General features: G+C 41.2%; 7 protein-coding genes across 8 annotated transcripts; all 7 read right to left on the reverse strand.

Moving 5' to 3' along the window:
- Nucleotides 1-770: 770 nt before the first annotated feature.
- On the reverse strand, nt 771-1,146 carry LOC306993288 (histone H2B-like; the record flags this gene model as incomplete). Its single annotated transcript, XM_079602961.1, has 1 exon — nt 771-1,146. Exon 1 carries the CDS (start codon nt 1,143-1,145, stop codon nt 771-773), a length of 375 nt encoding a protein of 124 aa, XP_079459087.1. The 5' UTR covers nt 1,146.
- Nucleotides 1,147-1,861: 715 nt separating this feature from the next.
- On the reverse strand, nt 1,862-2,293 carry LOC306993297 (histone H4; the record flags this gene model as incomplete). The annotated part of the gene is made up of 1 exon (XM_079602971.1): nt 1,862-2,293. One exon carries the CDS (start codon nt 2,291-2,293, stop codon nt 1,982-1,984), a length of 312 nt encoding a protein of 103 aa, XP_079459097.1. The 3' UTR covers nt 1,862-1,981.
- A 4,860-nt stretch (nt 2,294-7,153) lies between these two features.
- LOC306993262 (uncharacterized protein) lies at nt 7,154-9,522 on the reverse strand. 2 transcript variants are annotated; one of them, XM_079602936.1, is made up of 3 exons: nt 9,263-9,522; nt 9,116-9,190; nt 7,154-9,008 (listed from the first exon to the last, which is right to left on the reverse strand). In XM_079602936.1, the coding sequence occupies exons 1-3, from the start codon at nt 9,318-9,320 to the stop codon at nt 7,708-7,710; spliced, it is 1,434 nt and encodes a 477-aa protein (XP_079459062.1). In that variant the 5' UTR covers nt 9,321-9,522; the 3' UTR covers nt 7,154-7,707. The 2 variants fall into 2 exon arrangements, with proteins under 2 accessions (XP_079459062.1, XP_079459061.1); XM_079602935.1 differs by having other exon boundaries at nt 7,273-9,035; nt 9,263-9,454.
- Nucleotides 9,523-14,191: 4,669 nt separating this feature from the next.
- On the reverse strand, nt 14,192-14,566 carry LOC306993289 (histone H2B-like; the record flags this gene model as incomplete). The annotated part of the gene is made up of 1 exon (XM_079602962.1): nt 14,192-14,566. The coding sequence occupies one exon, from the start codon at nt 14,564-14,566 to the stop codon at nt 14,192-14,194; it is 375 nt and encodes a 124-aa protein (XP_079459088.1).
- A 749-nt stretch (nt 14,567-15,315) lies between these two features.
- LOC306993299 (histone H4) lies at nt 15,316-15,702 on the reverse strand. Its single transcript, XM_079602973.1, has one exon. The coding sequence runs from the start codon at nt 15,683-15,685 to the stop codon at nt 15,374-15,376; it is 312 nt and encodes a 103-aa protein (XP_079459099.1). The 5' UTR covers nt 15,686-15,702; the 3' UTR covers nt 15,316-15,373.
- A 3,595-nt stretch (nt 15,703-19,297) lies between these two features.
- LOC306993267 (uncharacterized protein) lies at nt 19,298-20,599 on the reverse strand. Its single transcript, XM_079602940.1, has 3 exons — nt 20,399-20,599; nt 20,261-20,323; nt 19,298-20,141 (listed from the first exon to the last, which is right to left on the reverse strand). Exons 1-3 carry the CDS (start codon nt 20,454-20,456, stop codon nt 19,696-19,698), a joined length of 567 nt encoding a protein of 188 aa, XP_079459066.1. The 5' UTR covers nt 20,457-20,599; the 3' UTR covers nt 19,298-19,695.
- Nucleotides 20,600-23,720: 3,121 nt separating this feature from the next.
- On the reverse strand, nt 23,721-25,642 carry LOC306993261 (uncharacterized protein). Its single transcript, XM_079602934.1, has 3 exons — nt 25,475-25,642; nt 25,339-25,401; nt 23,721-25,212 (listed from the first exon to the last, which is right to left on the reverse strand). The coding sequence occupies exons 1-3, from the start codon at nt 25,530-25,532 to the stop codon at nt 23,822-23,824; spliced, it is 1,512 nt and encodes a 503-aa protein (XP_079459060.1). The 5' UTR covers nt 25,533-25,642; the 3' UTR covers nt 23,721-23,821.
- Nucleotides 25,643-26,199: the final 557 nt, after the last annotated feature.

Here is a 26,199-nt window from a genome sequence, read left to right on the forward strand (position 1 = left end):
TGACATGTGACATGTATGGCGTCAGAGAAATTTACTAAAATATAATGTACACTACAGTGGACACAAGTCTATTCCTGGGTCCCATAGAATGTTCATTTTACTCAAACACACATATAAATAGAAAATCCAGGGAAATAAAGTTTCTAAATTGTACTTTCATCTGGAATGAAATTAAAACAATAAAACTAAAGTGTATGACTTGTTTTAAATAGTACAAAAAAAAAGATCAATGTACAAAACACTATCATCTTTATTCTTTAAAAAGTGTCAGCACATCAGGGTAATTGTGGCTGTACTTCAGCAAATCCATCTTTTAAGACTATTTTTTCAGGTAGATATTTTATTTTCTCTTAAAATTTAAACAGTGATTCCTTACTTTAATTAGTATGATTTATTTTTATTGGTATAATGCCTGTTGTTGGAAGGTAACAGTCTGAGCAAGTTTCAAATGTAAGGAACGGTTTGCACTGGTGTTGCCGATATTTACACACGGTGGGTAATGCTGCGAGTAGACCATTTACACAAGGAAGAAAAAGACAACTTCACTTCTACAATTTTAAACTAATGACAGACTGAAAGTGATTAGGGTTATGAAACATGTTCAGCCTAGATCTCCTCAGAAAACTGAGACTAGTGTTGTGTTTCTATGAACAAATTAATCAAAATTGTCATGGGATCAAGACTAAATAAATTAAATACAGAAAAGCTCTTTATCTGAGAAGATGTGTGGCTCTTAAAAGAGCCTTTGGGTAGTTGAGGTCGGGCACGCCTCACTTCGAGCTGGTGTATTTGGTGACGGCCTTTGTGCCCTCGGACACGGCGTGTTTGGCCAGCTCTCCGGGCAGCAGCAGACGCACGGCGGTCTGGATCTCTCTAGAAGTGATGGTGGAGCGCTTGTTGTAGTGCGCGAGGCGAGACGACTCACCGGCGATGCGCTCGAAGATGTCGTTGACGAAAGAGTTCATGATGCCCATCGCCTTGGAGGAGATGCCGGTGTCAGGATGAACCTGCTTCAGGACTTTGTAGACATAGATGGCGTAGCTCTCCTTCCTGGACTTTCTGCGCTTCTTTCCTCCCTTGACAGCGGTCTTGGTGACGGCCTTCTTTGAGCCCTTCTTAGGGGCGGACTTTGCTGGTTCAGGCATGATGACGCGAAATCACAAGACTGACGAATCAATGTGAACTCGAGTGCGATACAGAGGATTTTATTCACTGCCCTATGCTAATTTTTGAAGCCATACGGGTTATTTCTGATTGACTGTTTTCATAGGCCAAACCCAAAACCTCATATTTCATTGGACAACTCGAGAGGACAAAGAGCCAATCACAGGCGGATAAATGATAGTCCCGCCCACTGCCCCAGTTTGAACGACACCCTCTCCTAAGTTTAATTGTTTCTTTTCCCGCTCTTTTATTCAATACTTTTTGAGAAAACAAGCGTTTCTAATATTTTGCATCATCGAGTAATTTTTAAACCCCTTATAAATCCATTGAGGGAGTTCTGGAGAAAAGAGGCGAACACACAGACACCCTTTAAAACAGTTTATCCTCGTGAAACTATTGTCACTATTGTTGAGATGTTTAAATGACAGAAAAAGCAAACAAAAGCTCATTTGACCATTTGTGCAAGTAAAAATAACATTTTCATCTGCATCCTCACTTCTGTTAACTGTGGTAACCTAACTGTTTTGATCTAATATTTAATTGTTATTTTTTTTCCAAAACAGTTATTTGTTAAATTGATTACCATTTAACACTAACAGATCACACCTAAAAATTAAAACAAATGTTTAAGATCAAATTTTTTTTTAAAGTCTTGATTTATTAGTGATTCCTCACTTCACTGTAGATAACAAACTCAAGACGTTTTAAAATAATTTTATATGGTTAACATGGTCAAAACATTGACTCTTTCTGTGGCAGAGTGTGTGGCTCTTAAAAGAGCCGTTGGGTTTGTGTGGTTTCTCCTGGTTTCAGGCGTTTATCCCCCGAAGCCGTACAGGGTGCGTCCCTGTCTCTTCAGCGCGTACACAACATCCATGGCGGTGACGGTCTTTCTCTTGGCGTGCTCGGTGTAGGTGACGGCATCGCGGATCACGTTCTCCAGAAACACCTTCAACACTCCGCGGGTCTCCTCGTAGATCAGACCGGAGATGCGCTTGACGCCGCCGCGGCGAGCCAGACGGCGAATAGCGGGTTTGGTGATTCCCTGGATGTTATCGCGCAAAACTTTACGGTGACGCTTAGCGCCTCCTTTCCCGAGTCCTTTACCGCCTTTGCCTCTTCCAGACATGTTTAGCTCAGGGTAGGTACTTCAGTCGATCAATGAAAGACAGCAAACAGATACAGTGTGTGATACAAGGAAGCGTTTTACATTCGCTTACAGGACCTGACAGAAACCAGCGCAGCGTCACATGACACACACCCCTCCTCCCCCGAAATAAAGCAAGAGCACATGTGATTTATTCCCAACCCTCAGATTTGTTTCATATTAAAATTCAGGTTTCATAAAATGTATTTCACAAAGATCATATAAATCACAGTAGTACTGGTTATAATGAAAAGTGATTTTCTACAGGTTCACCAAAGTAAATGAAGAGGGACACAAGACGACATATCACAATATTAAAGTAAATTGATTAAATAATTGAGTGGCACATCTCACTTATCTTCTGTTTATGCCTGTGTGTGTTTGTACATGTATATTGTGTGTATTTTCCCCCTTTTTAGTAATGCGAATTTAGAAAACACAAACAATGGACAAAAAGACAGCATTTTTATTTGTTTAATACTCAAAAGCGTATTAAAACTGCAAAGCTAAAATGCATATCATACTTTCATGTCACTTTAAACCTCAATCTAGAGTTTTTTATATTTCATATATTTAGATAGATTTTGATAGATTTCATAAGTTGTATCTCCCAGGATAAGTTTATATATTTATATATAAGTCATACATTTTCTGTTTTATGTGGTGCAAAAAAAAGTAATAGGCCTATGCAAAATTTGCTGCATGTATGACATTGAAAACGCAAAGATAGTCAACTAAATATAATAACATCAGTTTAACATGCGTGATTATTAACATTTGTGCAATTTTTAAACTCAAATTAGATTGATTGTGGAATATTGTGGATTGACCTTTTTTTCGTACCCAAAAATCTGGCATCGTATGTTTCAAAATGTGCTAAATAACTTGGCTCATCGTCTAATCCATTTCAAAGTCATCCCAGAGAATGTCTATTAAGGGGAGAAGTTTCACTCTCGCTACACTTCCGGCTTCTGACTGGTTGCAGTTCCACTCTGATTCCACATGAGGGCGCTCACAGGACGAGTGCAGAATCTATGGAGCTATACCCCTCAAAATCCACTTTTCTCAGGATGTAATTTTTTGTCTAGTAATTTGAATGTTGTATTCGAAAGGAGATACAAAGAAATTACACATTGCTGGGTGTTAGATTTTTTAGAGTTACTTATTTGCTTTAAAAAGTATTTTAAAATGTCAACGACGTCATACACATCTTACGACCAGAGATACTGCTTTACGGCAATCCTTCAGTCACTTTGGTGCTTTCGGGCTCTGCACTTTCTTTTCTCTCGAGGCATCGACAACTGGTAAACACACAACACAGCGGAGACAGGTAAACACACGTGCTAGAAGAGTTTCTGCTAGAATACATTCTGTTCCCGCTTCGGATGCCACAATGCCATCAAGCGGTATCTCTGGTCGTAACCAGTCCTTCACTGACCAATCAGTGTTCATTAGCAGAATGCTAGCGTGTTATGGATAACAACAACTCAACCTGTAAGAAATCGAAAGGACATTAAGTACTCGTTCATTCAACTTTCGACCTATAACCCATGTTGAACTTGCAAAACCTACAATCAAATCTGAGATTTCTCAATGGCAATCGGTGAAAGAGACACATTTAGCCGTCTAGCTCCATAGACTCCCATTCATTTTGCACTCGGGCGATCGCCCCCAGTGGAACTCTGGTGGAACTACAACCAAAATTCGGTACATAGGACTTAATAGGGAGTGGGCAGGCTCTCCGTTGACGGGCTCTGGTCATCCATAGGGCATACATAACTACGGTGGCCGAGAGGTTCAAAATTAACCTGCAATCAACCTATGACTGCCATATCTGTAGCACTGCATCATCAGTTACTTTTCTTCATGTTTTGGGAGTGGCCAATTGTCGTCAACCTATGGACTAATGTAAGCTTGGTATTGTCCTCCTTACTACAAATTGATTATATATCTAATCCAGGTTTATGTCTTCTCAATGATGATTCTGACTCCTGTATAAGTTCATTGCAAAAGATAATGTTGTTTGCTGGGTTTACAGCTGCAAAGAAGACACTTATACAGAATTGGTGTACCCCGCACATGTGTGCAAAAACATATTGGATTCATAGCCTCTATGAAATAGTGACTTGTTGTGAATGTACAACAGCATGAATTAAAGGTTCTCTAAGCGATCCTGGGTGACGTCACTTCTTGTTGACGTTCAAACTATTGTCAAACAAAACGGAGGCTAGCTAGACCCCCCTCTTCCTCATCCGCGCACTAACCCCCCAAACCCCACCCCCACCCCTTCTTGTCGGTTATTGGCTGGAACACTGTTTGTTATGTTTCGTGGTGCGGGTTAGCCCAGTTTGTTTTTGTTGCTGTTTGTGGAGCCTGGGGTGTCTAACGAGACTGCAGTTTTTTTAGAGTGTGTTCAGGAGACAGACAGCTAGCGGATAGTGAGGAGAAAAAAAGTTTGGCCTAAAAAATTACAGCACCTTTAACAAGGCTAAACCTAGTACCATTGATGCATGGCAATGTTTATCTTCGAACATATTGGACTATAAAGGAATGACTATATAAAGTTTTTTTTTTTTTTTTTTGATAAATATATTTTTTTCTCCCTCTCTCATATTGTTAAATTATGGATAATATGTCTGTTGCTCCCCCTTCCCTGTTTGTTTGTTTGAATGTATGTTATTTCTAAAGACAAATAAAAAGTTGATCACAAAAAAAAGTGCTAAATAACATTATGAACAACATGAATGACAATCCCCCCCCCCCCACCCCCCCAGCATTTTAAGACAATGTTCACAATTAATAAGCAGCTCATTGCTTATTTTACTGAATACAATATTAATATACTACTTTCCGCAAAGTCTGAATGTCCAGCACCAGCACCATGAAAACATTTGAACCAAGTCATGAACCACATACTCAAAAGAGACTTAATCACGATGATAATAACAGTCTGGGTTGGGCAAAGATACATCACAATGTTTTTTTCAAATAAAATACCAAATATCTTAATTTTAAGTGTATCAAAATAAACTACAAAATACAAGCCACACCATGTATCAAAATGAACTACTGTATTTTTGATTTTTTAACATTTTTGTATTTTAAAAATGCACAGGGACGTGCAACAAGGAATCCGGCTTGTAAAGAGGAATGTGTATTTAAAATGGGTAATTTATGTGAAATTATTTTTGAATTTGGAGCCTTCTAGACTGAGAAAATGTTCATCATGTTTACTGCGGCGAGCAGGACGAGGCTGACGGCCGCGGGAGAACGGCACGAGGCCGGTGGCGTAATTACTGATGAGTGTAACAAAGTATTTCATAGTCATAGTCTGAATTAGGCTACAGGCTGAATATTTATATTTGAATACAAAAATAATCATAGCTTGCAAACAAACATTTTAGTTGTGATAAAAGGAAAAGGAGAGAAAGGGGAACTCCTTGAGCTCGGACCCATAATCTATGCCGCACAAGTCATGAAAAGTGAAAGTTTTTTTCTTTTTCTATTGTTTTTTGTATTACGTACTTTATTGAACAATTTTAACAACCATAATTATTGTGTAAAAATTATTTCCTAAGAAAAATAAATGTGTTAACTGCCATGTCATGTGTTTCATCTTTCATAAAAATACCAACATTTACATTTCCTTTGTTAATACAGGTCTTCAAAGTTAGGAGATAACCCTATTCTCTAGATGGATACACTCCATTCAGAATTTGAAAGTGCATCTCCGTTGCTTTTGGTGCAACTGGAAATTGAAGATATTTTGTTCTTAAAATTCAGCACTGGAATTTTTTATTTGAAGAATAAGGATATAATTCATCCACACAGGCTTTACGAATTGTAAAATTGGGTAAATGTGAGTAAGAGAAACTCCATTCACCAAAAGCTTAGGAAGACAGGGGGTTACATTACTTTGAGATAAAGACATCTGAATTATAGATTGTGGGATTGCTTTGATCATGTTAGCATACTGTTTTATGTCAAATAATTTTAAACAGAAAGTCTCAAAAGACATAATGACTCCGGTATTATCCAAAATATGCCTTACAGACCATATTCTTTTCTCTCTTTTTTTTTTTTTTTGTAAAATAAATACTTATTCCTAAATACCACATACCTACAGTTCCACAAAGGGATGTGGTGAGGACTGAAATTATGCTTTTAGATCATTTTCCAGTAAAGTAGAACCTGTTGATGAAACACTGATAACTTTACAGGGAGTTTTTTTAAGGTCATAAACATCTAAGGAGACGATTGACGCCGCCTAATTTGATAAAGACTTGACTGGGGATATGAAGCCAAAAACTATTTTAATTTTTCAAAAAGGATCTTAGCCGATTCGTTTTATTAATACATTCAATGTCGATTGCTTTTAGCCCTCCTTCTTCATACTCTTTAACCAAGATTCCTTATGTAGTGTGTTTTTATAGATAAAATTGAAGTTGGCTTGATTTATAGCTTTTATTGCATTCTGAGGAAATAAGATTGAGTAAGCTGGGCAAACGAGTCTAGAAAAGCATTCCATTTTTGTAAAAAATATTTGGCCAATAATAGAAATGACTCTTTGAGACCACAAATTCAAACAATATTTACACTTATCTAGATTATACCAAATGTCGAGATTATACAAATGAGGCATTATCCTTTGTAATGTGTATACCTAGATATTTAACAGTATCTTTAATAAGAATATTGTAAAAAGTTGACAGTGTGAAGTTATGAATTGGTAATAATTAAAACATTTTCAGATTTAACTTTAAACCAGACGCCCTAGAGAAAAGCTCTATTTATAAGAAGCGAACTTCCTACTATAGCTCCAGGGAAATCTATATCAGTGTAGAAGGGGGTTCAGACATTTTGGATTGTTTGTCACAGCGAAACATCTTAAAGAAGAATGAACAAAAATCTCAGACTACTCTTGGATCATTTTCATTTACAGTGTTTTTTTTTTTGTGACTGACACTTAGTCACAAACATACCCTTCAGCCTTGTTTCATGGATGAAAAAAACAAGAATTTAGAGTAATATCATGGGGAATAAATGATTCATGTTGGGCAAACTAGTCCTTCAAACTGTTTCCACAAGTAAGACTCCTTGATGGATCATTCACTCATCTATAAATATTTGCAGACATTTGTAGACACTTTTTCCTATCATCTATCAATGTTCACTGTACTTCACTGCTGAACAATTCTTGGGCAAAACCGACAATCAAGACATCACAAACTAATCCAAGTGGCTGTAAAACCTTAGCAAATCTAAAAGAAAGTAGTTGACAAAGCAAACCATGAAACCCATTCCAAAACAAACATTTATTTTGTTACACAGAATCTTGACTCATGACAAGTTAAATAGACAGGGGCTAAAACAGAACCAGACCCATCAGCATCATCCTAGCTGAACGTGGTGTTCACAGAACCGGACCCCTCAGGAGAGTCCTGGCTGAAGGTGGCGTTCACAGAACCGGACCCCTCAGGAGAGTCCTGGCTGAAGGTGGCGTTCACAGAACCGGACCCCTCAGGAGAGTCCTGGCTGAAGGTGGCGTTCACAGAACTGGACCCCTCAGGAGAGTCCTGGCTGAAGGTGGCGTTCACAGAACCGGACCCCTCAGGAGAGTCCTGGCTGAAGGTGGCATTCACAGAACTGGACCCCTCAGGAGAGTCCTGGCTGAAGGTGGCGTTCACAGAACCAGACCCCTCAGGAGAGTCCTGGCTAAAGGTGGCATTCACAGAACTGGACCCCTCAGGAGAATCCTGGCTGAAGGTGGCATTCACAGAACTAGACCCCTCAGCATCATCCTGGCTGAAGGTGGCATTCACAGAACTGGACCCCTCAGGAGAATCCTGGCTGAAGGTGGCATTCACAGAACTAGACCCCTCAGGAGAGTCCTGGCTGAAGGTGGCATTCACAGAACTGGACCCCTCAGGAGAGTCCTGGCTAAAGGTGGCATTCACAGAACTGGACCCCTCAGGAGAGTCCTGGCTGAAGGTGGCATTCACAGAACTGGACCCCTCAGGAGAGTCCTGGCTAAAGGTGGCATTCACAGAACTGGACCCCTCAGGAGAGTCCTGGCTAAAGGTGGCATTCACAGAACTGGACCCCTCAGGAGAGTCCTGGCTGAAGGTGGCATTCACAGAACTGGACCCCTCAGGAGAATCCTGGCTGAAGGTGGCATTCACAGAACTGGACCCCTCAGGAGAGTCCTGGCTGAAGGTGGCGTTCACAGAACCGAAACCCTCAGGAGAGTCCTGGCTGAAGGTGGCATTCACAGAACTGGACCCCTCAGGAGAATCCTGGCTGAAGGTGGCATTCACAGAACTGGACCCCTCAGGAGAGTCCTGGCTGAAGGTGGCGTTCACAGAACCGGACCCCTCAGGAGAGTCCTGGCTGAAGGTGGCATTGACAGAACCAAAACCCTCAGGAGAGTCCTGGCTGAAGGTGGCATTCACAGAACTGGACCCCTCAGGAGAATCCTGGCTGAAGGTGGCATTCACAGAACTGGACCCCTCAGGAGAGTCCTGGCTGAAGGTGGCGTTCACAGAACCGGACCCCTCAGGAGAGTCCTGGCTGAAGGTGGCATTGACAGAACCAAAACCCTCAGGAGAATCCTGGCTGAATGTGGCATTGACCAAACTGGATCCTTCAACATCATCCTGGCTAAAAGTGCCCTGCAGTTGGACAGAGTTACAATTTCCTGGAGAGAGGGACAAAGATAAATACGCTTTTTTTTGCTAATAGTTAGTATAAACTCATTACTTTGGTAAGAAAGTATGTTAGATTATGAAACACAGGTCTACAAACCTTTTTCTCCAACTACTTTCCCAACATCACTCAAGGAGAAATCTAAGGATCCATCTTCGACTGCACAGCTGAATACTGAGAAACAAATTCGACATTTAAAAAAAAGAAATAGACAAATATACTTAAGCAAACACTAATTAAACTCACCATGCCATACTAACTGGTGATAAAGAACTACCAAAACAGCAATTTTAATCAAACCCATTCTATAACACGAACTGAGCCTCTAAAACAGCCAATTCAACTGCAAAAGCTAAAGTTTTAAACCCACACATGTCTTTTAAAGCCAAACAGAAAACCATTTGTACCACCTGGATGACTCGTTAACTAGGCTAATCTGCTAATTAAGGAGATCAATAATTAATTAATCACCCAGCATACCAGCTGATGTTATATTTCATAGAGCTTAAGCCTAGTTCACACTACAGGATTTTAAGCCGATTTGCAAATCGTTGAGCTCGCCGACAGGTCAGGTTGTTATCGCGTGCAAATCGCGGGGGATTAGCGGCCGATGAACGCTCGCCAATCTGTTAGTATGAAAGAGCCAACAACGCATCAAAGACGCTCGCAGACGCGTCGCCGACCCCAGAAAAATATCTAGCATGCTAGATATCTGGAGCTGTCGCACGACTCAACCACATGTGATGCCATGAGCTACAGCCAATCAGAGCAAGGCATGGGTTGAGGTCACTGGGAAAATACCGTTTATACTGTCTATGGGAATTATTAATTTTTTTTTCCAGAGCAAATCATCGCGCAAACAGTTTGCAGCACTAATTTCTGTCTGACGTCCATATTCAAACAAAGACTCGCGTGTTGTGTACTTGTGTTCTTCTTCGCTGGGTAGTGGCGCGCGTGCTGTATTGCGTCATTTCCGGTTCGTTTTATCGCGTGATTTCTTCGTGATAAAACGTGGTTTGTAGACAAGATAGAATCGTTGGCTGACAGAGTTGTTGTCACCTCGTGTAGTGAGTTACCTCCTGTTGCGGATCAATCACGTTGTGTCGTGTGGTGTGAACAGCTCAACAACTTGAACACTCCTGATTTCACAGAGAGCAAGTCATGTAGTGTGAACTGCACAGTTCAGCCCGACGTTTTAAAATCCTGTAGTGTGCACTTGCCTTTAGGGGCTGTTTACATGACACCATTTTCAACTAAAAACGTAAAACTTTTTATGTGTTTTGGCCGTTCCTTTACATGACAATGGTGCTTTGGGAGCCTGAAAACGCATTTAAACCGTGTTTCTGTTGTGGGAAAGTTTCAGTAGATACTGCAAAGGAATGTCCTATGGTTTTGCCATTTGTAGAGAGATAAGAGAGGGGGGATTTCTCTGAAATTTAAGTATGTTGATACACCTGACAAGCGGGAGCGAGACACTCCAGAAAATGGATGGGCAATAACCCCTGACCTCTGAGGTCATCTTTGAGGGGGCTTAAAGGGTTAGCGATAAATCTAAACTAGCAATATGGGTCCTTTATCTGTGGAAAACTACTGGGAGGAGAAACTCTGTAGGGAAAGTGCCTTGAGTTTAAAGATTGCCCAGTTCTGTGTCTGAGTGTGTCACTCCTGCACAGAGTAACTACTGTGTTAAAGATTGCACATATTCTTGCAAGAATAAATACTTCTCTTTTTACAAATTTGATTCTGAGTGTCTCTTAACCAGTGATGATGTTGCATGAGAATGTTTGCCACAACTTATCAAAGTGCAAGTTTTCATACACCAGTAATGTCTTACAAAAAGGCGTTACTGGTGTGGATCTTGAGACAAAACAGCACTGACATATTTAATGCTTTAAGGGTAAAACAACTCAAACATGCATTTTAGTCTGGGGCTAGGTTTAAGATTTGTCTGTGAAACCAGGCAATGCTATATTATTCCACATCAACTGGTGAAAAGAATTACCAAATAAAGATGACAGAACAAGTACAGTTGTCTCATTGAAAAAAAATGTTTAGTACCAATGCCTTTTGCAGGGCAAGCGCCGATCTGAACAGTGTCTAACATGCCGTCTTTCTGAGCAAAAGCTGGTGTAAGCATGCAGGACAGAGTCGTGCCCTCTGTCAGCGCAGAACGCCAAGCTGCTCGGTCTTCCGCAAGGTGATGCCATCGGTCAGGGTTGAAATGATGTCTAAACATAGACTGAAGACACATCTGCCAGACATGCAGCAAACTTCCTACTATAGCTACAGGGATTTATATATCAGTGTAGAAGGGGGGCTCAGAAATTTTAGATTGCTTCTATCACACAGCAAAACAACTTACAATTAATGAACACATGAATCTCAGACTATACTCTTGGATCATTTAATGTGCTGTTTTGTGACTGACAGTTACAATCAGAAACATACCCTTCAGCCTTGTTTCATGGATGAAAATACAAGGGTTTAGAGTAATATCATGGGGAGTAAACTAGATTAATGTTGGGCAAACTAGACATTCAAACTGTTTCCACAAGTAAGACTCCGTAATCATTGACTCATCTATAAATACCCGCAAAAAATTATAGACAATTTTTCATATCATAGTCTATCAATGTTCACTGTATGTTTTTTTTGTTTTTTTACATTTCTTTCATTTACAGAGCCCAGCGGAGCTTTAATGACATTCAACAAATCCTGTAAGCAAACCGAACCAATTTGAATTTATATACAAATTATGCAACATCATTTGTGAACTGCAAATCAAATACAAACAAGCATTCCGCCACTCCTATCGTGGGGAGTAAACTAGAATATGTTGGGCAAACTACCGCAATTAAGTGGGACTCCTTATTCTCTTATCTATGAATAATGGCAATATCTGCAAAATATTAGACACTTTCCTATCATAGTCCATACAGAAATTAAACTGGGAAGAATAAATGTTCACCATATGTCAAAGCTGAAGACTTCTTGGGCAAAACTTGACCTCAATAGACAGGCCTCCTGTCATCCACATGACAATAAAGCCATCACAAACTAATCCAAGAGGCGGTAAAACCTTGGCAAATCTAAAAGAAAGATGATTTGACACCAAACAATGAAACCCATTCCACAAGACAGTTTTATTTTGTTACACAGAATCTTGACTCATGTCAAGTTAAATAGACAGGGGCTAAAACATTAGACCTCACAGCATCATGCTAGCTGAGGGTGGCATTCACAGAACCGGAAAGCTGTGTCAAAAAATGTGCACCGTTACTGGCTTATGTCAGGTACGTTGATTCCACTGACATCGTTGAGGACTTTTTATTTTGTGAAGAACTGAAAGAACGAACGACAGGGGCAGATATTTTTGACTGCTTAAATAGATTCATAATGTCCGAGGGCTTCCAGTGGGAAAACTGTTTGGGCGTCTGCGGGTGCAATGACAGGCAATAAAAGTGGTCTTGTTGCTCGAGTAAGGGAGCTGGCCCCATTAGCTACTTTTACCCACTGTTTTTTACATTGAGAAGCCCTTGCCAGTAAGAAGCTGCACCCGGATTTAAATTATGTGTTGCAGACTTCCATCAAAATAGTAAATGCTATCAAGGCCGGGGCACTCTCCTCACGACTTTTTACATCGCTATGCACTGAAATGGGCTCCGAACATCAGCACCTCCTGCTTCACGCCGAGGTCAGGTGGCTATCACGGGGTGGGGTGTTAACTCGTCTGCTTGAGCTGCGAGAAGAGGTCTCACAGTTTTTAGCAAATGTTAATTCTCCTCTTGCTGTACATCTGTCAGATGAAGAATGGTGCGTGAAGCTTGCCTATCTGTCGGACATTTTCACTCATATAAATGTACTGAATGAAAGCATGCAATGTCCATCATCATCCATCCTGACCTATATGGACAAGATCACAGCTTTCACCAGCAAGCTGAAATTGTGGAGATCCCGAGTGGAAAAAGGAGTGTGGGACATGTTTCCATCACTGTGCGGAGTGTGCGCTAATGACTTATTTTTAATGACGTGCGCTAATGGCGCTAATTAAGTTTTAATTTAATTGTAACCCCCCATATAATCCCATATAGGGAATTTGTGAAAAAGGAGACGAATAATGGTCAGACACCATTTAAAACCCTGTATCCTCGGAACTTCATGAAACATTGTTAAACTGTTTAAAATACATGAATAGTTAAAGGTGGGGTATGTGATTTACAAAACGGCTGGCAGATTTGGAAAATACACAACTCAAATGGTCCTACCTTCTTTCCTTTGACTCCACCCATTCAAAGAACATGGACATGGAGGGGGGAGGGGGGGGGGAGGGGGTACGACCGATTGATTGACGCACTTACTGTCCAATGATTCTAGGTGGTCTTGGAAATGATTGGCTGGTGTTTTTCGAGTCCTGCCCGTTCCACAGATGATTAAATTGCTTAATTTTTATTTCAGTGCTTCTAACTCAGTGGCTTGTAAGTGGGTTAGGAATAGGATTTTAAGTGATTTTGAAAAAAATGCCAAAAAAGAGAATTACATACCCCACCACCTTTAATACAAACCCATTTGGCCGTTTGTGCACAATATGATATTTTCGTTTCTGCATTTTCACTTCCTAACTGTGGTATTATTTGGTTAGTTTCGTAAAACAGGATTCGTTTAATCGATTAAAGTGTAATATAAAAACAAAGTGTTGAATTTTTTTTATATCATTGCTGGTTTAAAGAAAACAATAATGTTGATGGTCTCGGTTTATTAGTGTGATAAGTTATTTACGAGTTATTTGGTTAAGTTCATCCTTTAAAGAGATTTGTAATTGTTTTTTTGATATTTATAACCAAAACAATTATCTTTGTGTGGCACTTAAAATATGTAATTTCTTACCCACTTCTCAAGCAATGGTTTGTACTGGAATGTCTATGGACCTGATATATATATATATATTTTTTAATTTTATGAATTTTTGTTTGATGCACCATGCAAATACGCAAGAAATACTCTTAAGAACAGTAGAATAAAAAGTGATTTCTGAGAAAATCTGATAAAGGGTTGAGTGTTCATATTAGCAGATCCATCAAAATCCTCATTGGCTAAAAAATTAAACACAAAAGCTCTTTATCCGAGAAGATGTGTGGCTCTTAAAAGAGCCTTTGGGAAGTTGAAGTCAGGCAGACCTCACTTGGAGCTGGTGTATTTGGTAACGGCCTTTGTGCCCTCGGACACGGCGTGTTTGGCCAGCTCTCCGGGCAGCAGCAGACGCACGGCGGTCTGGATCTCTCTAGAAGTGATGGTGGAGCGCTTGTTGTAGTGCGCGAGGCGAGACGACTCACCGGCGATGCGCTCGAAGATGTCGTTGACGAAAGAGTTCATGATGCCCATCGCCTTGGAGGAGATGCCGGTGTCAGGATGAACCTGCTTCAGGACTTTGTACACATAGATGGCGTAGCTCTCCTTCCTGGACTTTCTGCGCTTCTTTCCTCCCTTGACAGCGGTCTTGGTGACGGCCTTCTTTGAGCCCTTCTTAGGCGCGGACTTTGCTGATTCAGGCATGATGACGCGAGATCACAAGACTGACGAATCAATGTAAACTCCAGTGCGATACAGAGGATTTTATTCACTGCCCTATGCTAATTTTCGAAGCGATACGGGATATCGTCTGTTTTCAAAGGCCAAACCCATAAACTCGTTTTTCATTGGACAACTTGAGAGAAATGAGGGCCAATCACAGGCGGATCAAATATAGTTCCGCCCACCGTCTCTTTTTGAACGACACTCTTCCCCCAAGTTTCCGTTGTTTCGTTTCGCGCTCTTTTTATCGAATATTTTTGAGAAAATAAGCAGTTCAAATATTATGAATCAACGTGTGATTTTAAAACCTCTTACAAACACATTGAGCGAGTTTGGGAGGAAAGAGACCAATAATGATGACATGCTTTAAAAGCTTCATGAAACTGTTGAGAAGTTTAAACTACAGGAATAGTAAATAAAAGTCCACTTGAAGACACTATATATCTTTGTTTCGGCATTATCACTTCTGCCAACTCTGGTACCATATTATCACATTTATTTTTGTGTTATTTTTTTTGGAACAGCTTCGTGACATGTATTAACATTTGATACAAAAACAGACGGTTTTATTGTTGGTATTAAGGTAAAGTGTGGAAAAAAAGATAAATATTCTCGATGTGTTACTGTGAAACATTACGAGTTGTTAGGTAAAATTCATCCTGAATTGAGAAAACAAAGCGTTATGAAATTTATGCTTGACATAACCAAAACATTGCCTCTTTATGTGGCAGAGTGTGTGGCTCTTAAAAGAGCCGTTGGGTTTGTGTGGTTTCTCCTGGTTTCAGGCGTTTATCCCCCGAAGCCGTACAGGGTGCGTCCCTGTCTCTTCAGCGCGTACACAACATCCATGGCGGTGACGGTCTTTCTCTTGGCGTGCTCGGTGTAGGTGACGGCATCGCGGATCACGTTCTCCAGAAACACCTTCAACACTCCGCGAGTCTCCTCGTAGATCAGACCGGAGATGCGCTTGACGCCGCCGCGGCGAGCCAGACGGCGAATGGCGGGTTTGGTGATTCCCTGGATGTTATCGCGCAAAACTTTACGGTGACGCTTAGCGCCTCCTTTCCCGAGTCCTTTACCGCCTTTGCCTCTTCCAGACATGTTTAACTCTGGTTACTTCAGTCGATCAATGAAAGACAGAAAACAGATACTGTCTGTGTGATACAAGGAAGCATTTTACATTCGCTTACAGGACCTGACAGAAACCAGGGCTGCGTCACACACACATACCCCTCCTCCTCCAAAATATAGCAAGAGCACATGTGATTTAATCCCAAAATTTAGGTTCCATAAAATGTATTTCACAAAGATCATATAAATCACAGTAGTATGGTTTATAATGAAAAGTGATTTTCTACAGGTTCACCAAAGTAAATGAAGAGGGACACAAGACGACATATCACAATATTAAAGTAAATTGATTAAATAATAGAATGGCACATCTCTTTTATCTTCTGTTTATGCCTGTGTGTGTTTGTATGTATATTTTAAGTGTATATTTTCCCTTAATGGGAATATAGAAAACACAAACAATGGAGAAAGACAAATTCAAATTTGTTTAATTTGTAAAACTGCAAAGTGCAGGATAATGTTTGATACTCTTTCACAACTTTATTGAACAGGCCTATACATTTTAACCCTTAAACGGGCCAGAGTGGGAAATTATCGGCAATCATCATTTCATGACACTTTAGACAATAATCTAGAGGTTTTTTTTATATATATATTTTATATATTTAGATAGATATTTTGATAGATTTCATAAGTTGTATCCCCCAGGATGAGTTTATATATTTATATAAAAGTCATACATTTTCTGTTTTATTTGGTGCAGAAAAAAGTAATAGGCCTATGCAAAATTTGCTGCATGTATGACATTGAAAGCGCAAAGATAGTCAACTAAATATAATAACATCAGTTTAACATGCGTGATTATTAACATTTGTGCAATTTTTAAACTCAAATCCCCAAAGTCTGAATGTCCAGCACCAGCACCATGAAAACATTTGAACCAAGTCATGAACCACATACTCAAAAGAGACTTAATCACGATGATAATAACAGTCAGGGTTGGGCAAAGATACATCAAAATGTATTTTCAAATTAAATACCAAATACCTTAATTTTAAGTGTATCAGAATAAATTACAAAATACAGAAGCCACATCATGTATCAAAATGAACTACTGTATTTTTGTATTTTAAAAATGCACAGGGACGTGCAACAGCACACAAACATGGCAAATAAAAGGATTACAATGTAAAATATTTATATTGTGTACATAAAGATATGGTGGAATCCAGCTTGTAAAGAGGAATGTGTATTTAAAATGGGTCATTTATGTAGAAATGTTAAATTATTGTTTAATTTGGAGCCTTCTAGACTGAGAACGGCCAGAAAATGTATTTTTGGCTCATGTGAATGAAAGACAATAACTCCCAGAATGCACTTGCTTCACTGTCGTACAAGGCCACTCCCAAGCCACGCCTACCGGTAAGAGAGCGCAGTTAAACAACAAGGCTAGGCTAATAGTGAGTCTCCGTGACGAGTCTGCCCGGAATTTCGAGATCGCCAAAAAGTCCAGGATTCGGTTTTGCGTTCTCCAGTCGCCATTCATCATGTTTACTGCGGCGAGCAGGACGAGGCTGACGGCCGCGGGAGAACGGTGCGAGGCCGGTGGCGTGATTACTGATGAGTGACACCTGTGAGACGCACCGGTCTCGTATCTCTCACGGAGGAGCGGGAATTTGTTCTTAGCAATTTTAAAACGCACATTAACCCATCACTTATTTAGCGTTCATGTAAACACTACATTCAGATTCACCAATCGGGATTAATTCAGTCAGATTGAAACAAAAGGTGTGCATGTAAACAATGAATGGCGACTGCAGAAAGCAAAAGCCGAATCCCGGACATTTTGGACGATCTCGACGGCCGGACGTGTCCGGGAAAAAGAGGATGGTAACCGCTACTACTCAGCTTTCTCCACAGAACAAGAACCCGTTAGCTTAGCTTCCAAGTAAAAGATGCCTCTATAGGCGGGTAAAACTTGCGGATCTAGCGCCTTCTACTGGCTGTTGTCTCTAGTCTGTTGCCAAAAAAATCATCTGATGATGCAAAATGACGATTTTTGAGTCATCGGAAGATTCTTTACAGACAAAAAAATACATAAATCTCTGGTCTCAGGGGGATATGAAGGAGGGAAGTACGGTAATTTGAAAATACTACAGGTTTTCTATTGATACAAAGCTTAATGCTAAATCCTGAAGTTTCCCTTTAACCTTGAGCACGAGCAGATTTTTTTTTTTTTTTTTTTGTTCTGTGGGCTATAATTAAGTACGAGTTAACATTTGTTGTCTAGACTGTATACTTGAATGTTGTATTGTGTAACAGTAGTTTACAAAAGGTAACAGTAAAACATTTTTCATCACTTATTAAGCTTGGCTAATGTTAATTCCAACATTTTAGTCTGGGGCTAAGTTTAAGATTTGTCTGTGAAACCAGGCAATGCTATATTATTTCACACCAACTGGTGTAAAAAAAAAAAAAAAAAAAAAGAGAGAACAGAACAAGTAAAGTTGTCTCATTGAAAATTTTTTTTAGTACCAAGGCCTTTTGCAGCGCCGATCTGAACTGTGTCTAACATGCCGTCTTTCTGAGCAAAAGCTGGTGTAAGCATGGCAGGACAGAGTTGTGCCCTCTGTCAGCGCAGAACGCCAAGCTGCTCAGTCTTCCGCAAGGTGATGCCATCGGTCAGGATTGAATTGATTCTCCAGAAACACAGTCTAAACATAGACTGAAGACACTGCCAGACATGCAGCAGACTTCCTACTACAGCTACAGGGTATATATTATACATTTATATATCAGTGTAGAAGGGGGGCTCAGAAATTTTGGATTGCTTCTGTCACACAGCACACAACAAAATTAATGAACACTTGAATACTTATGGATTATTAACATTTAATGTGCTCTTTTGTGACTGACAGTTACAATCACAAACATACTGTATACCCTGCAGCATTGTTTCATGGATGAAAATACAAGGGTTTAGAGTAATATCATGGGGAGTAAATTAGATTCATGTTGGGCAAACTAGTCATTCAAACGGCTTCCACAAGTAAGACTCCTTGATCATTGACTCGTCTATAAAAATCCGCATAAAATTGTAGACACTTTTTCCTATCATAGTCTATCAATGTTCACTGTACTTCATAGCTGAACAATTATTGGGCAAAACCAGGCCCTCTATAGAGCTGGTAAATCCCACCCCCTCCGCTAACCCCGCTGAACCTCAAAGTTGAAAAACCGTCAATGCAAGTGAATGGGAGAAAATAATTATTTTCTGGTCCCGTTTGAATTGTGCCATGAATTTGAACATATGTTGACTGAATTTTTTATATAATCTTTCGTGTGAAAAATGCTACAATTTAGCGGGTAGAAGTTTGATACGGGTAGACTTTGTGTGAGAGCACTTTGTGGACTACAACTCTTCGCTGCTTTCGACGCATTTGAAACATCAACACCACTAGCTCACGGCTCTAGCTAGACATGGCTGTCTTTGGTGCACTTCACCGCCTTCTTTCAGGGAGAGGACAAAATCGTTGAGGTTGGCGAAAACCACGGGTAAGTCAACTTTATGGGGTGACGTCACATAGGCGACATGTAGTCTCTCGTTATGTCTTTTCCACAACTGCTAGCCGACGAATCATACCATATACTGTCAAACTTGTAACATGAAAGATTATATAAAAAAATTCAGACAACATGTGTTCACATTCATTGCACAATTCAAACGGGACCAGAAAATAATTTTCTCCCATTCACTTGCATTGACAGTTTTTCAACTTTGAGGTCCAGCGGGGTTTTACGGAGGGGGCGGGATTTACCAGCTCTATAGACAGGCCTCCTGTTATCCATATGACAATCAAGCCATCACAAACTAATCCAAGTGGCTGTAAAACTTTGTCAAATCTAAAAGAAAGTAGTTGACAAACCAAACCATGAAACCCATTAAAAAAAAAAAACATTTATTTTGTTACACAGAATCTTGACTCATGACAAGTTAAATAGACAGGGGCTAAAACAGAACCAGACCCATCAGCATCATCCTAGCTGAAGGTGGCATTCACAGAACCGGACCCCTCAGGAGAGTCCTGGCTGAAGGTGGAGTTCACAGAACCGGACCCCTCAGGAGAGTCCTGGCTGAAGGTGGTGTTCACAGAACCGGACCCCTCAGGAGAGTCCTGGCTGAAGGTGGCGTTCACTGAACCGGACCCCTCAGGAGAGTCCTGGCTGAAGGTGGTGTTCACAGAACCGGACCCCTCAGGAGAGTCCTGGCTGAAGGTGGCGTTCACAGAACCGGACCCCTCAGGAGAGTCCTGGCTGAAGGTGGCGTTCACAGAACCGGACCCCTCAGGAGAGTCCTGGCTGAAGGTGGAGTTCACAGAACCGGACCCCTCAGGAGAGTCCTGGCTGAAGGTGGCGTTGACCAAACTGGATCCTTCAACATCATCCTGGCTTAAAGTGCCCTGCAGTTGGACAGAGTTAATATTTCCTGGAGAGAGGGACAAAGAGAAATAAAATTGTTTTCATTTTCTTTTTCTAATAGTTAGTATAAACTTATATTACTTTGGTAAGAGAGTTTGTTAGATTATGAAACACAGGTCTACAAACCTTTTTCTTCAACTACTATCCCAACATCACTCAAGGATCCATCTTCGACTGCACAGCTGAATACTGAGAAAACAATTTGACATTTTTAAAAAAAATAGACAAATATACTTAATTAAAGCAAACACAAATTAAACTCACCATGCCATACTAACTGGTGATAAAGAACTACCAAAACAGCAATTTTAATCAAACCCATTCTATAACATGAACTGAGCTACTTAGACAGCCAATTCAACTGCAAGAGCTAAAGTTTCAAACCCAAACATGTCTTTTAAAGCCAAACAGAAAACCATTTGTACCACCTGGATGAATCGTTAACTAGGCTAATCTGCTAATTAATGAGATCAATAATTAATGAATCACCCAGCATACCAGCTGATGTTAACACGACACCATTTTCAACTAAAAACGTAAAACATTTATGTGGTTTCTGTTGTGGAAAATTTTCAGCAGATACTGCAATGGAATGTCATATAGTTTTGCCATTTGTAGAGAGATAAGAGAGGGGGGACTTCTCTGAAATTTATATATGTTTATACACCTGAGAAGCGGGAGCGAGACACTCCAGGGCTGCGTTGCAGTCCACTTTTAGACACGCACTTGCGAACGTCCCTAAGCACTTTGCCTCGGAGGAATCCCTGCCGCCATTTTGAAGTGCGTTCCACTTCGTGAAGTGGACAAAGGAAGTTTATATGGACAGACCCTTGTTCCCTCGATTTTGACTGAGGGAGCGAGTCTACTTCATATGTACACTTCAGGCACCTATATGTCCCACAATGCAGTACGATTGCGATCCACAGATCGCTTCTTCACCACCACAACAAACAACTCTATGATATATCAATTATATATTTTTTATTTAAAACAACCCAAACACACCTTTATACATTTGGATGCTTTATTAAACAAAGTCTTAAAGGTATTTAAAAATAATAATAATACATCAACTGATTCCAAGTGATCAAGGGCTTAGGTAGGACATTCCAATTCAGTTCATTGCAGTTTCCGCCCGAAGTGGCACTCGTGCAACATAAGCAATGACGTACATCGGAGTGAACGAGACGGAGGCAAGTTAGCAAGTGAAGGGCATTACAATTTTGGACTTGAACGCAGCCAATAAAACGGATGTGCAAGAACCCTTGACCTCTGAGGTCAGAGGTCATCTAGTTTGGGGGTGCTTAAAGGGTTAGCTAGCGATAAATCTAAACTAGCAATATGGGTCCTTTGTCTGTAGAAAACTACTGGGAGGAGAAACTCTGTAGGGAAAGGGCCTTGAGTTTAAAGATTGCCCAGTTCTGTGTCTGAGTGTGTCACTCCTGCACAGAGTAACTACTGTGTTAAAGATTGCACCTATTCTTGCAAGAATAAATACTTCTCTTTTTAGAAAATTCTCTTAAAGGAACACTTCACCCATTTGCATTAGACTTTGTATCTTTAGAAACCCAGTCACATTTTCGAATGGTCATGGTTTATTCCCTTATTTTCCCCTGAGATGGGAGAAATAAGGATTTAAGTGTTCCACTTCCTGCTATTTATGACGCAAAAATCGTCATTTTGCGTCATAAAAAGCAGGAAGTCAAATTTCTTTGAATAAGGGTAAGACTACAAACACTAGCTCATCATTTATCCAGTAGAAGGCGCTGTTCCGCATGTTTTCAACCCGCCCATAGAGGGATCTCACTCACAGAATGTACATATAGTGTCAGCCATTCTTTATTTTGAAGCTAAGCTAACAGTTTCTTATTCTGTGGAGAAAGCTGAGTAGTAGCGGTGACCATCCTCTTTTTCCCGGACATGTCCGGCCGTCGAGATGGTCCAAATTGTCCGGGATTCGGCTTTTGCTTTCTGCAGTCGCATTCATAGTTTACATGCACACCTTTTGTTTCAATCTAACTGAATTCATCCCAATTGGTGAATCTGAATGTAGTGTTTACATGAACGCTAAACAAGTGATCGTTTGATGTGCGTTTTAACATTGCTAGGAAAATTCCCGCTCCTCCGTGAGAGATACGAGACCGGTGCGTCTCACAGGCGCCGGCGCCACTCATCAGTAATCACGCCACCGGCGTCGCATCGTTCTCCGCGGCCGTCAGTCTCGTTCCTGCTCGTCACAGTAAACATGAGGAATGGCGACTGTAGAACGCAAAAGCCGAATCCTGGACATTTTGGGCGACATCAAAATACTGGGCAGACTCATGGAGACTCACTAGTAGCATAGCCTTGTTGTTTACTGTGATCTCTTACCGGTAGGCGTGGCCTCCTAGGGCAGCGAAGCAAGTGCATTCTGGGAGTTGTTGTCTTTCATCCCCATAAGCCAAAAAATACATTTTCTGGCTTTTCTCAGTCTAGAAGGCTCCAAATTCAAAAATAATTTCACATTTCTTCTACATAAATGACCCATTTTAAATACACATTCATCTTTCCAGAGTTGAAGTGTTCCTTTAAGCAGTGATGATGTTGAATGATAATTTTTACCACAACATATCAAAGTTTTCGTACACCAGTAATGTCTTACAAATAAAGGCATTACTGGTGTGCATCTTGAGACAAAACAGCACTGACATATTTTAATATGCTTTCAGGTAAAAAACTAAAACATGCATTTTAGTCTAAGATTTGTCTGTGAAACTAGGCAATACTATATTATTCCACATCAACTGTTGAAAAAAATCACCAAATAAAGAGAACAGAACAAGTACAGTTGTCTCATTGGAAAAAAAATGTTTAGTACCAAGGCCTTTTGGAGCGCAAGCGCCGATCTGAACGGTGTCTAACATGCCGTCTTTCTGAGCAAAAGCTGGTGTAAGCATGCAGGACAGAGTCGTGCCCTCTGTCAGCGCAGAACGCCAATCTACTCGGTCTTCCGCAAGGTGAGGCCATCGGTCAGGGTTGAAATGATGTCTAAACATAGACTGAAGACACATCTGCCAGACATGCAGCAAACTTCGTAGCTACAGGGAATTCTATATCAGTGTAGAAGGGGGGCTCAAAAATTTTGGATCGCATCTGTCACACAGCGAAACAAAATTAATGAACACAAGAATCGGACTACTTATGGATTATTAACATTTAATATGCTTTTTGTGACTGACAGTTACAATCACAAACATACCCTGCAGCATTGTTTCATGGATGAAAATACAAGGGTTTAGAGTAATATCATGGGGAGTAAAACTAGATTCATGTTGGGCAAACTAGTCATTCAAACAGCTTCCACAAGTAAGACTCCTTGATCATTGACTCATCTATAAATATCCGCATAAAATTGTTGACACTTTTTCCTATCATAGTCTATCAATGTTCACTGTACTTCACAGCTGAACAATTCTCGGGCAAAACCAGGCCCTCAATAGACAGGCCTCCTGTTATCCACATGACAATCAAGCCATCACAAACTAATCCAAGTGGCTGTAAAACTGTCAAATCTAAAAGAAAGTAGTTGACAAACCAAACCATGAAACCCATTCCAAAAACAAACATTTATTTTGTTACACAGATTCTTGACTCATGACAAGTTAAATAGACAGGGGCTAAAACAGAACCAGACCCATCAGCATCATCCTAGCTGAAGGTGGCATTCACAGAATCAGATAACTCAGAATCGTCCTGGATGAAGGTGTTATTCACAGAACTGGACCCCTCAGGAGAGTCTTGGCTGAAGGTGGCATTCACAGAACCGGACCCCTCAGGAGAGTCCTGGCTGAAGGTGGCATTCACAGAACTGGACCCCTCAGGAGAGTCCTGGCTGAAGGTGGCGTTGGTAGAACCGGACCCCGCGGCATCGTCCTGGCTGAAGGTGGCGTTCACAGAACTGTTCCCCTCAGGAGAGTCCTGGCTGAAGGTGTTGTTCACAGAACCGGACCCCTCAGGAGAGTCTTGGCTGAAGGTGGCGTTCACAGAACTGGACCCCTCAGGAGAGTCTTGGCTGAAGGTGGAGTTGGCAGAACCGGACCCCTCGGCATCGTCCTGGCTGAAGGTGTTGTTCACAGAACCGGACCCCTCAGGAGAGTCTTGGCTGAGGGTGGCGTTCGCAGAACCAGACCCCTCACCATAGTCTTGGCTGAAGGTGGCGTTGGCAGAACCAGACCCCTCGGCATCGTCCTGGCTGAAGGTGGCATTCACAGAACCGGACCCCTCAGGAGAGTCCTGGCTGAAGGTGGCGTTGGCAGAACCGGACCCCGCGGCATCGTCCTGGCTGAAGGTGGCGTTCACAGAACTGGACCCCTCAGGAGAGTCCTGGCTGAAGGTGGCGTTCACAGAACTGGACCCCTCAGGAGAGTCCTGGATGAAGGTGTCATTCACAGAACCGGACCCCTCAGGAGAGTCTTGGCTGAAGGTGGCATTCACAGAACTGGACCCCTCAGGAGAGTCCTGGATGAAGGTGTCATTCACAGAACCGGACCCCTCAGGAGAGTCCTGGCTGAAGGTGGCATTCACAGAACCGGACCCCTCAGGAGAGTCCTGGATGAAGGTGGCATTCACAGAACCGGACCCCTCAGGAGAGTCCTGGCTGAAGGTGGCATTCACAGAACCGGACCCCTCAGGAGAGTCCTGGCTGAAGGTGGCGTTGGCAGAACCGGACCCCGCGGTATCGTCCTGGCTGAAGGTGGCGTTCACAGAACCGGACCCCTCAGGAGAGTCCTGGCTGAAGGTGGCATTCACAGAACCGGACCCCTCAGGAGAGTCCTGGCTGAAGGTGGTGTTGGCAGAACCGGACCCCTCAGCATAGTCTTGGCTGAAGGTGGTGTTGGCAGAACCGGACCCCTCGGCATCGTCCTGGCTAAGGGTGGCGTTCGCAGAACCGGACCCCTCAGGAGAGTCCTGGCTGAATGTGGCATTGACAGAACCAGAACCCTCAGCATAGTCTTGGCTGAAGGTGGCGTTGACCAAACTGGATCCTTCAACGTCATCCTGGCTAAAAGTGCCCTGCAGTTGGACAGAGTTAAAACTTCCTGGAGAGAGGGAGAAAGAGAAATAAAAGTGTTTTATTTTTTTGATAATAGTTAGTATAAACTGATTTACTGACCAATTACTTTGTTAAGAGAGTATGCTAGATTATGAAACACAGGTCTACAAACCTTTTTCTCCAACTTCTCTCCCAACATCACTCAAGGATCCATCTTCGACTGCGCAGCTGAATACTGAGAAATAAATTAGACATTTTAAAAAAATAGACAAATATACTTAATTAAAGCAAACTAAAATTAAACTCACCATGCCATACTAACTGGTGATAAAGAACTACCAAAACAGCAATTTTAATCAAACCCATTCTATAACATGAACTGAGCTACTTAGGCCACATTTACACATAGCCGGGTATTTAGAGAAACGAATATTTCCCCCCCTCCGTTTTCAATAATAACATCGTGCACACAACCCGCATAAATACGCCGTCGAGCGCCTTTATAACTATGCTAAACCTATGGGCGGCAGTGTAGGGAGAAGGATAAAGCCATGCAAGCCAATCAGAATCCTCAGAATCGACAAGAGAGAACCTAAAACCCCGTTTCTCTCAGTTGACACGACAACATATAACCGGTGTTTTCAGAAATCTCCACTTTGGCCGGAGTTTTTAGAAATAATCGTTTTCTGGGATAAAAACGGCGTTTTCGTGTAAATGACAGGCCAAAACGCAGAGAAATATCTGCGTTTTCCCATCGTGTAAACGGGGCCTTAGACAGCCACTTCAACTGCAAAAACTAAAGTTTCAAACCAAACATGTCTTTTAAAGCCAAACAGAAAACCATTTGTACCACCTGGATGACTCGTTAACTAGGCTAATCTGCTAATTAATGAGATCAATAATTAATGAATCACCCATAACAGCTGATGTTAACACGACACCATTTTCAACTAAAAACTTAAAACTTTTATGTGGTTTCTGTTGTGGAAAATTTTCAGCAGATACTGCAAAGGAATGTCATATAGTTTTGCCA

Source organism: Phoxinus phoxinus (genome assembly GCF_949152265.1).
Source record: "Phoxinus phoxinus genome assembly, chromosome: 25".
NCBI lineage: Eukaryota > Metazoa > Chordata > Actinopteri > Cypriniformes > Leuciscidae > Phoxinus > Phoxinus phoxinus.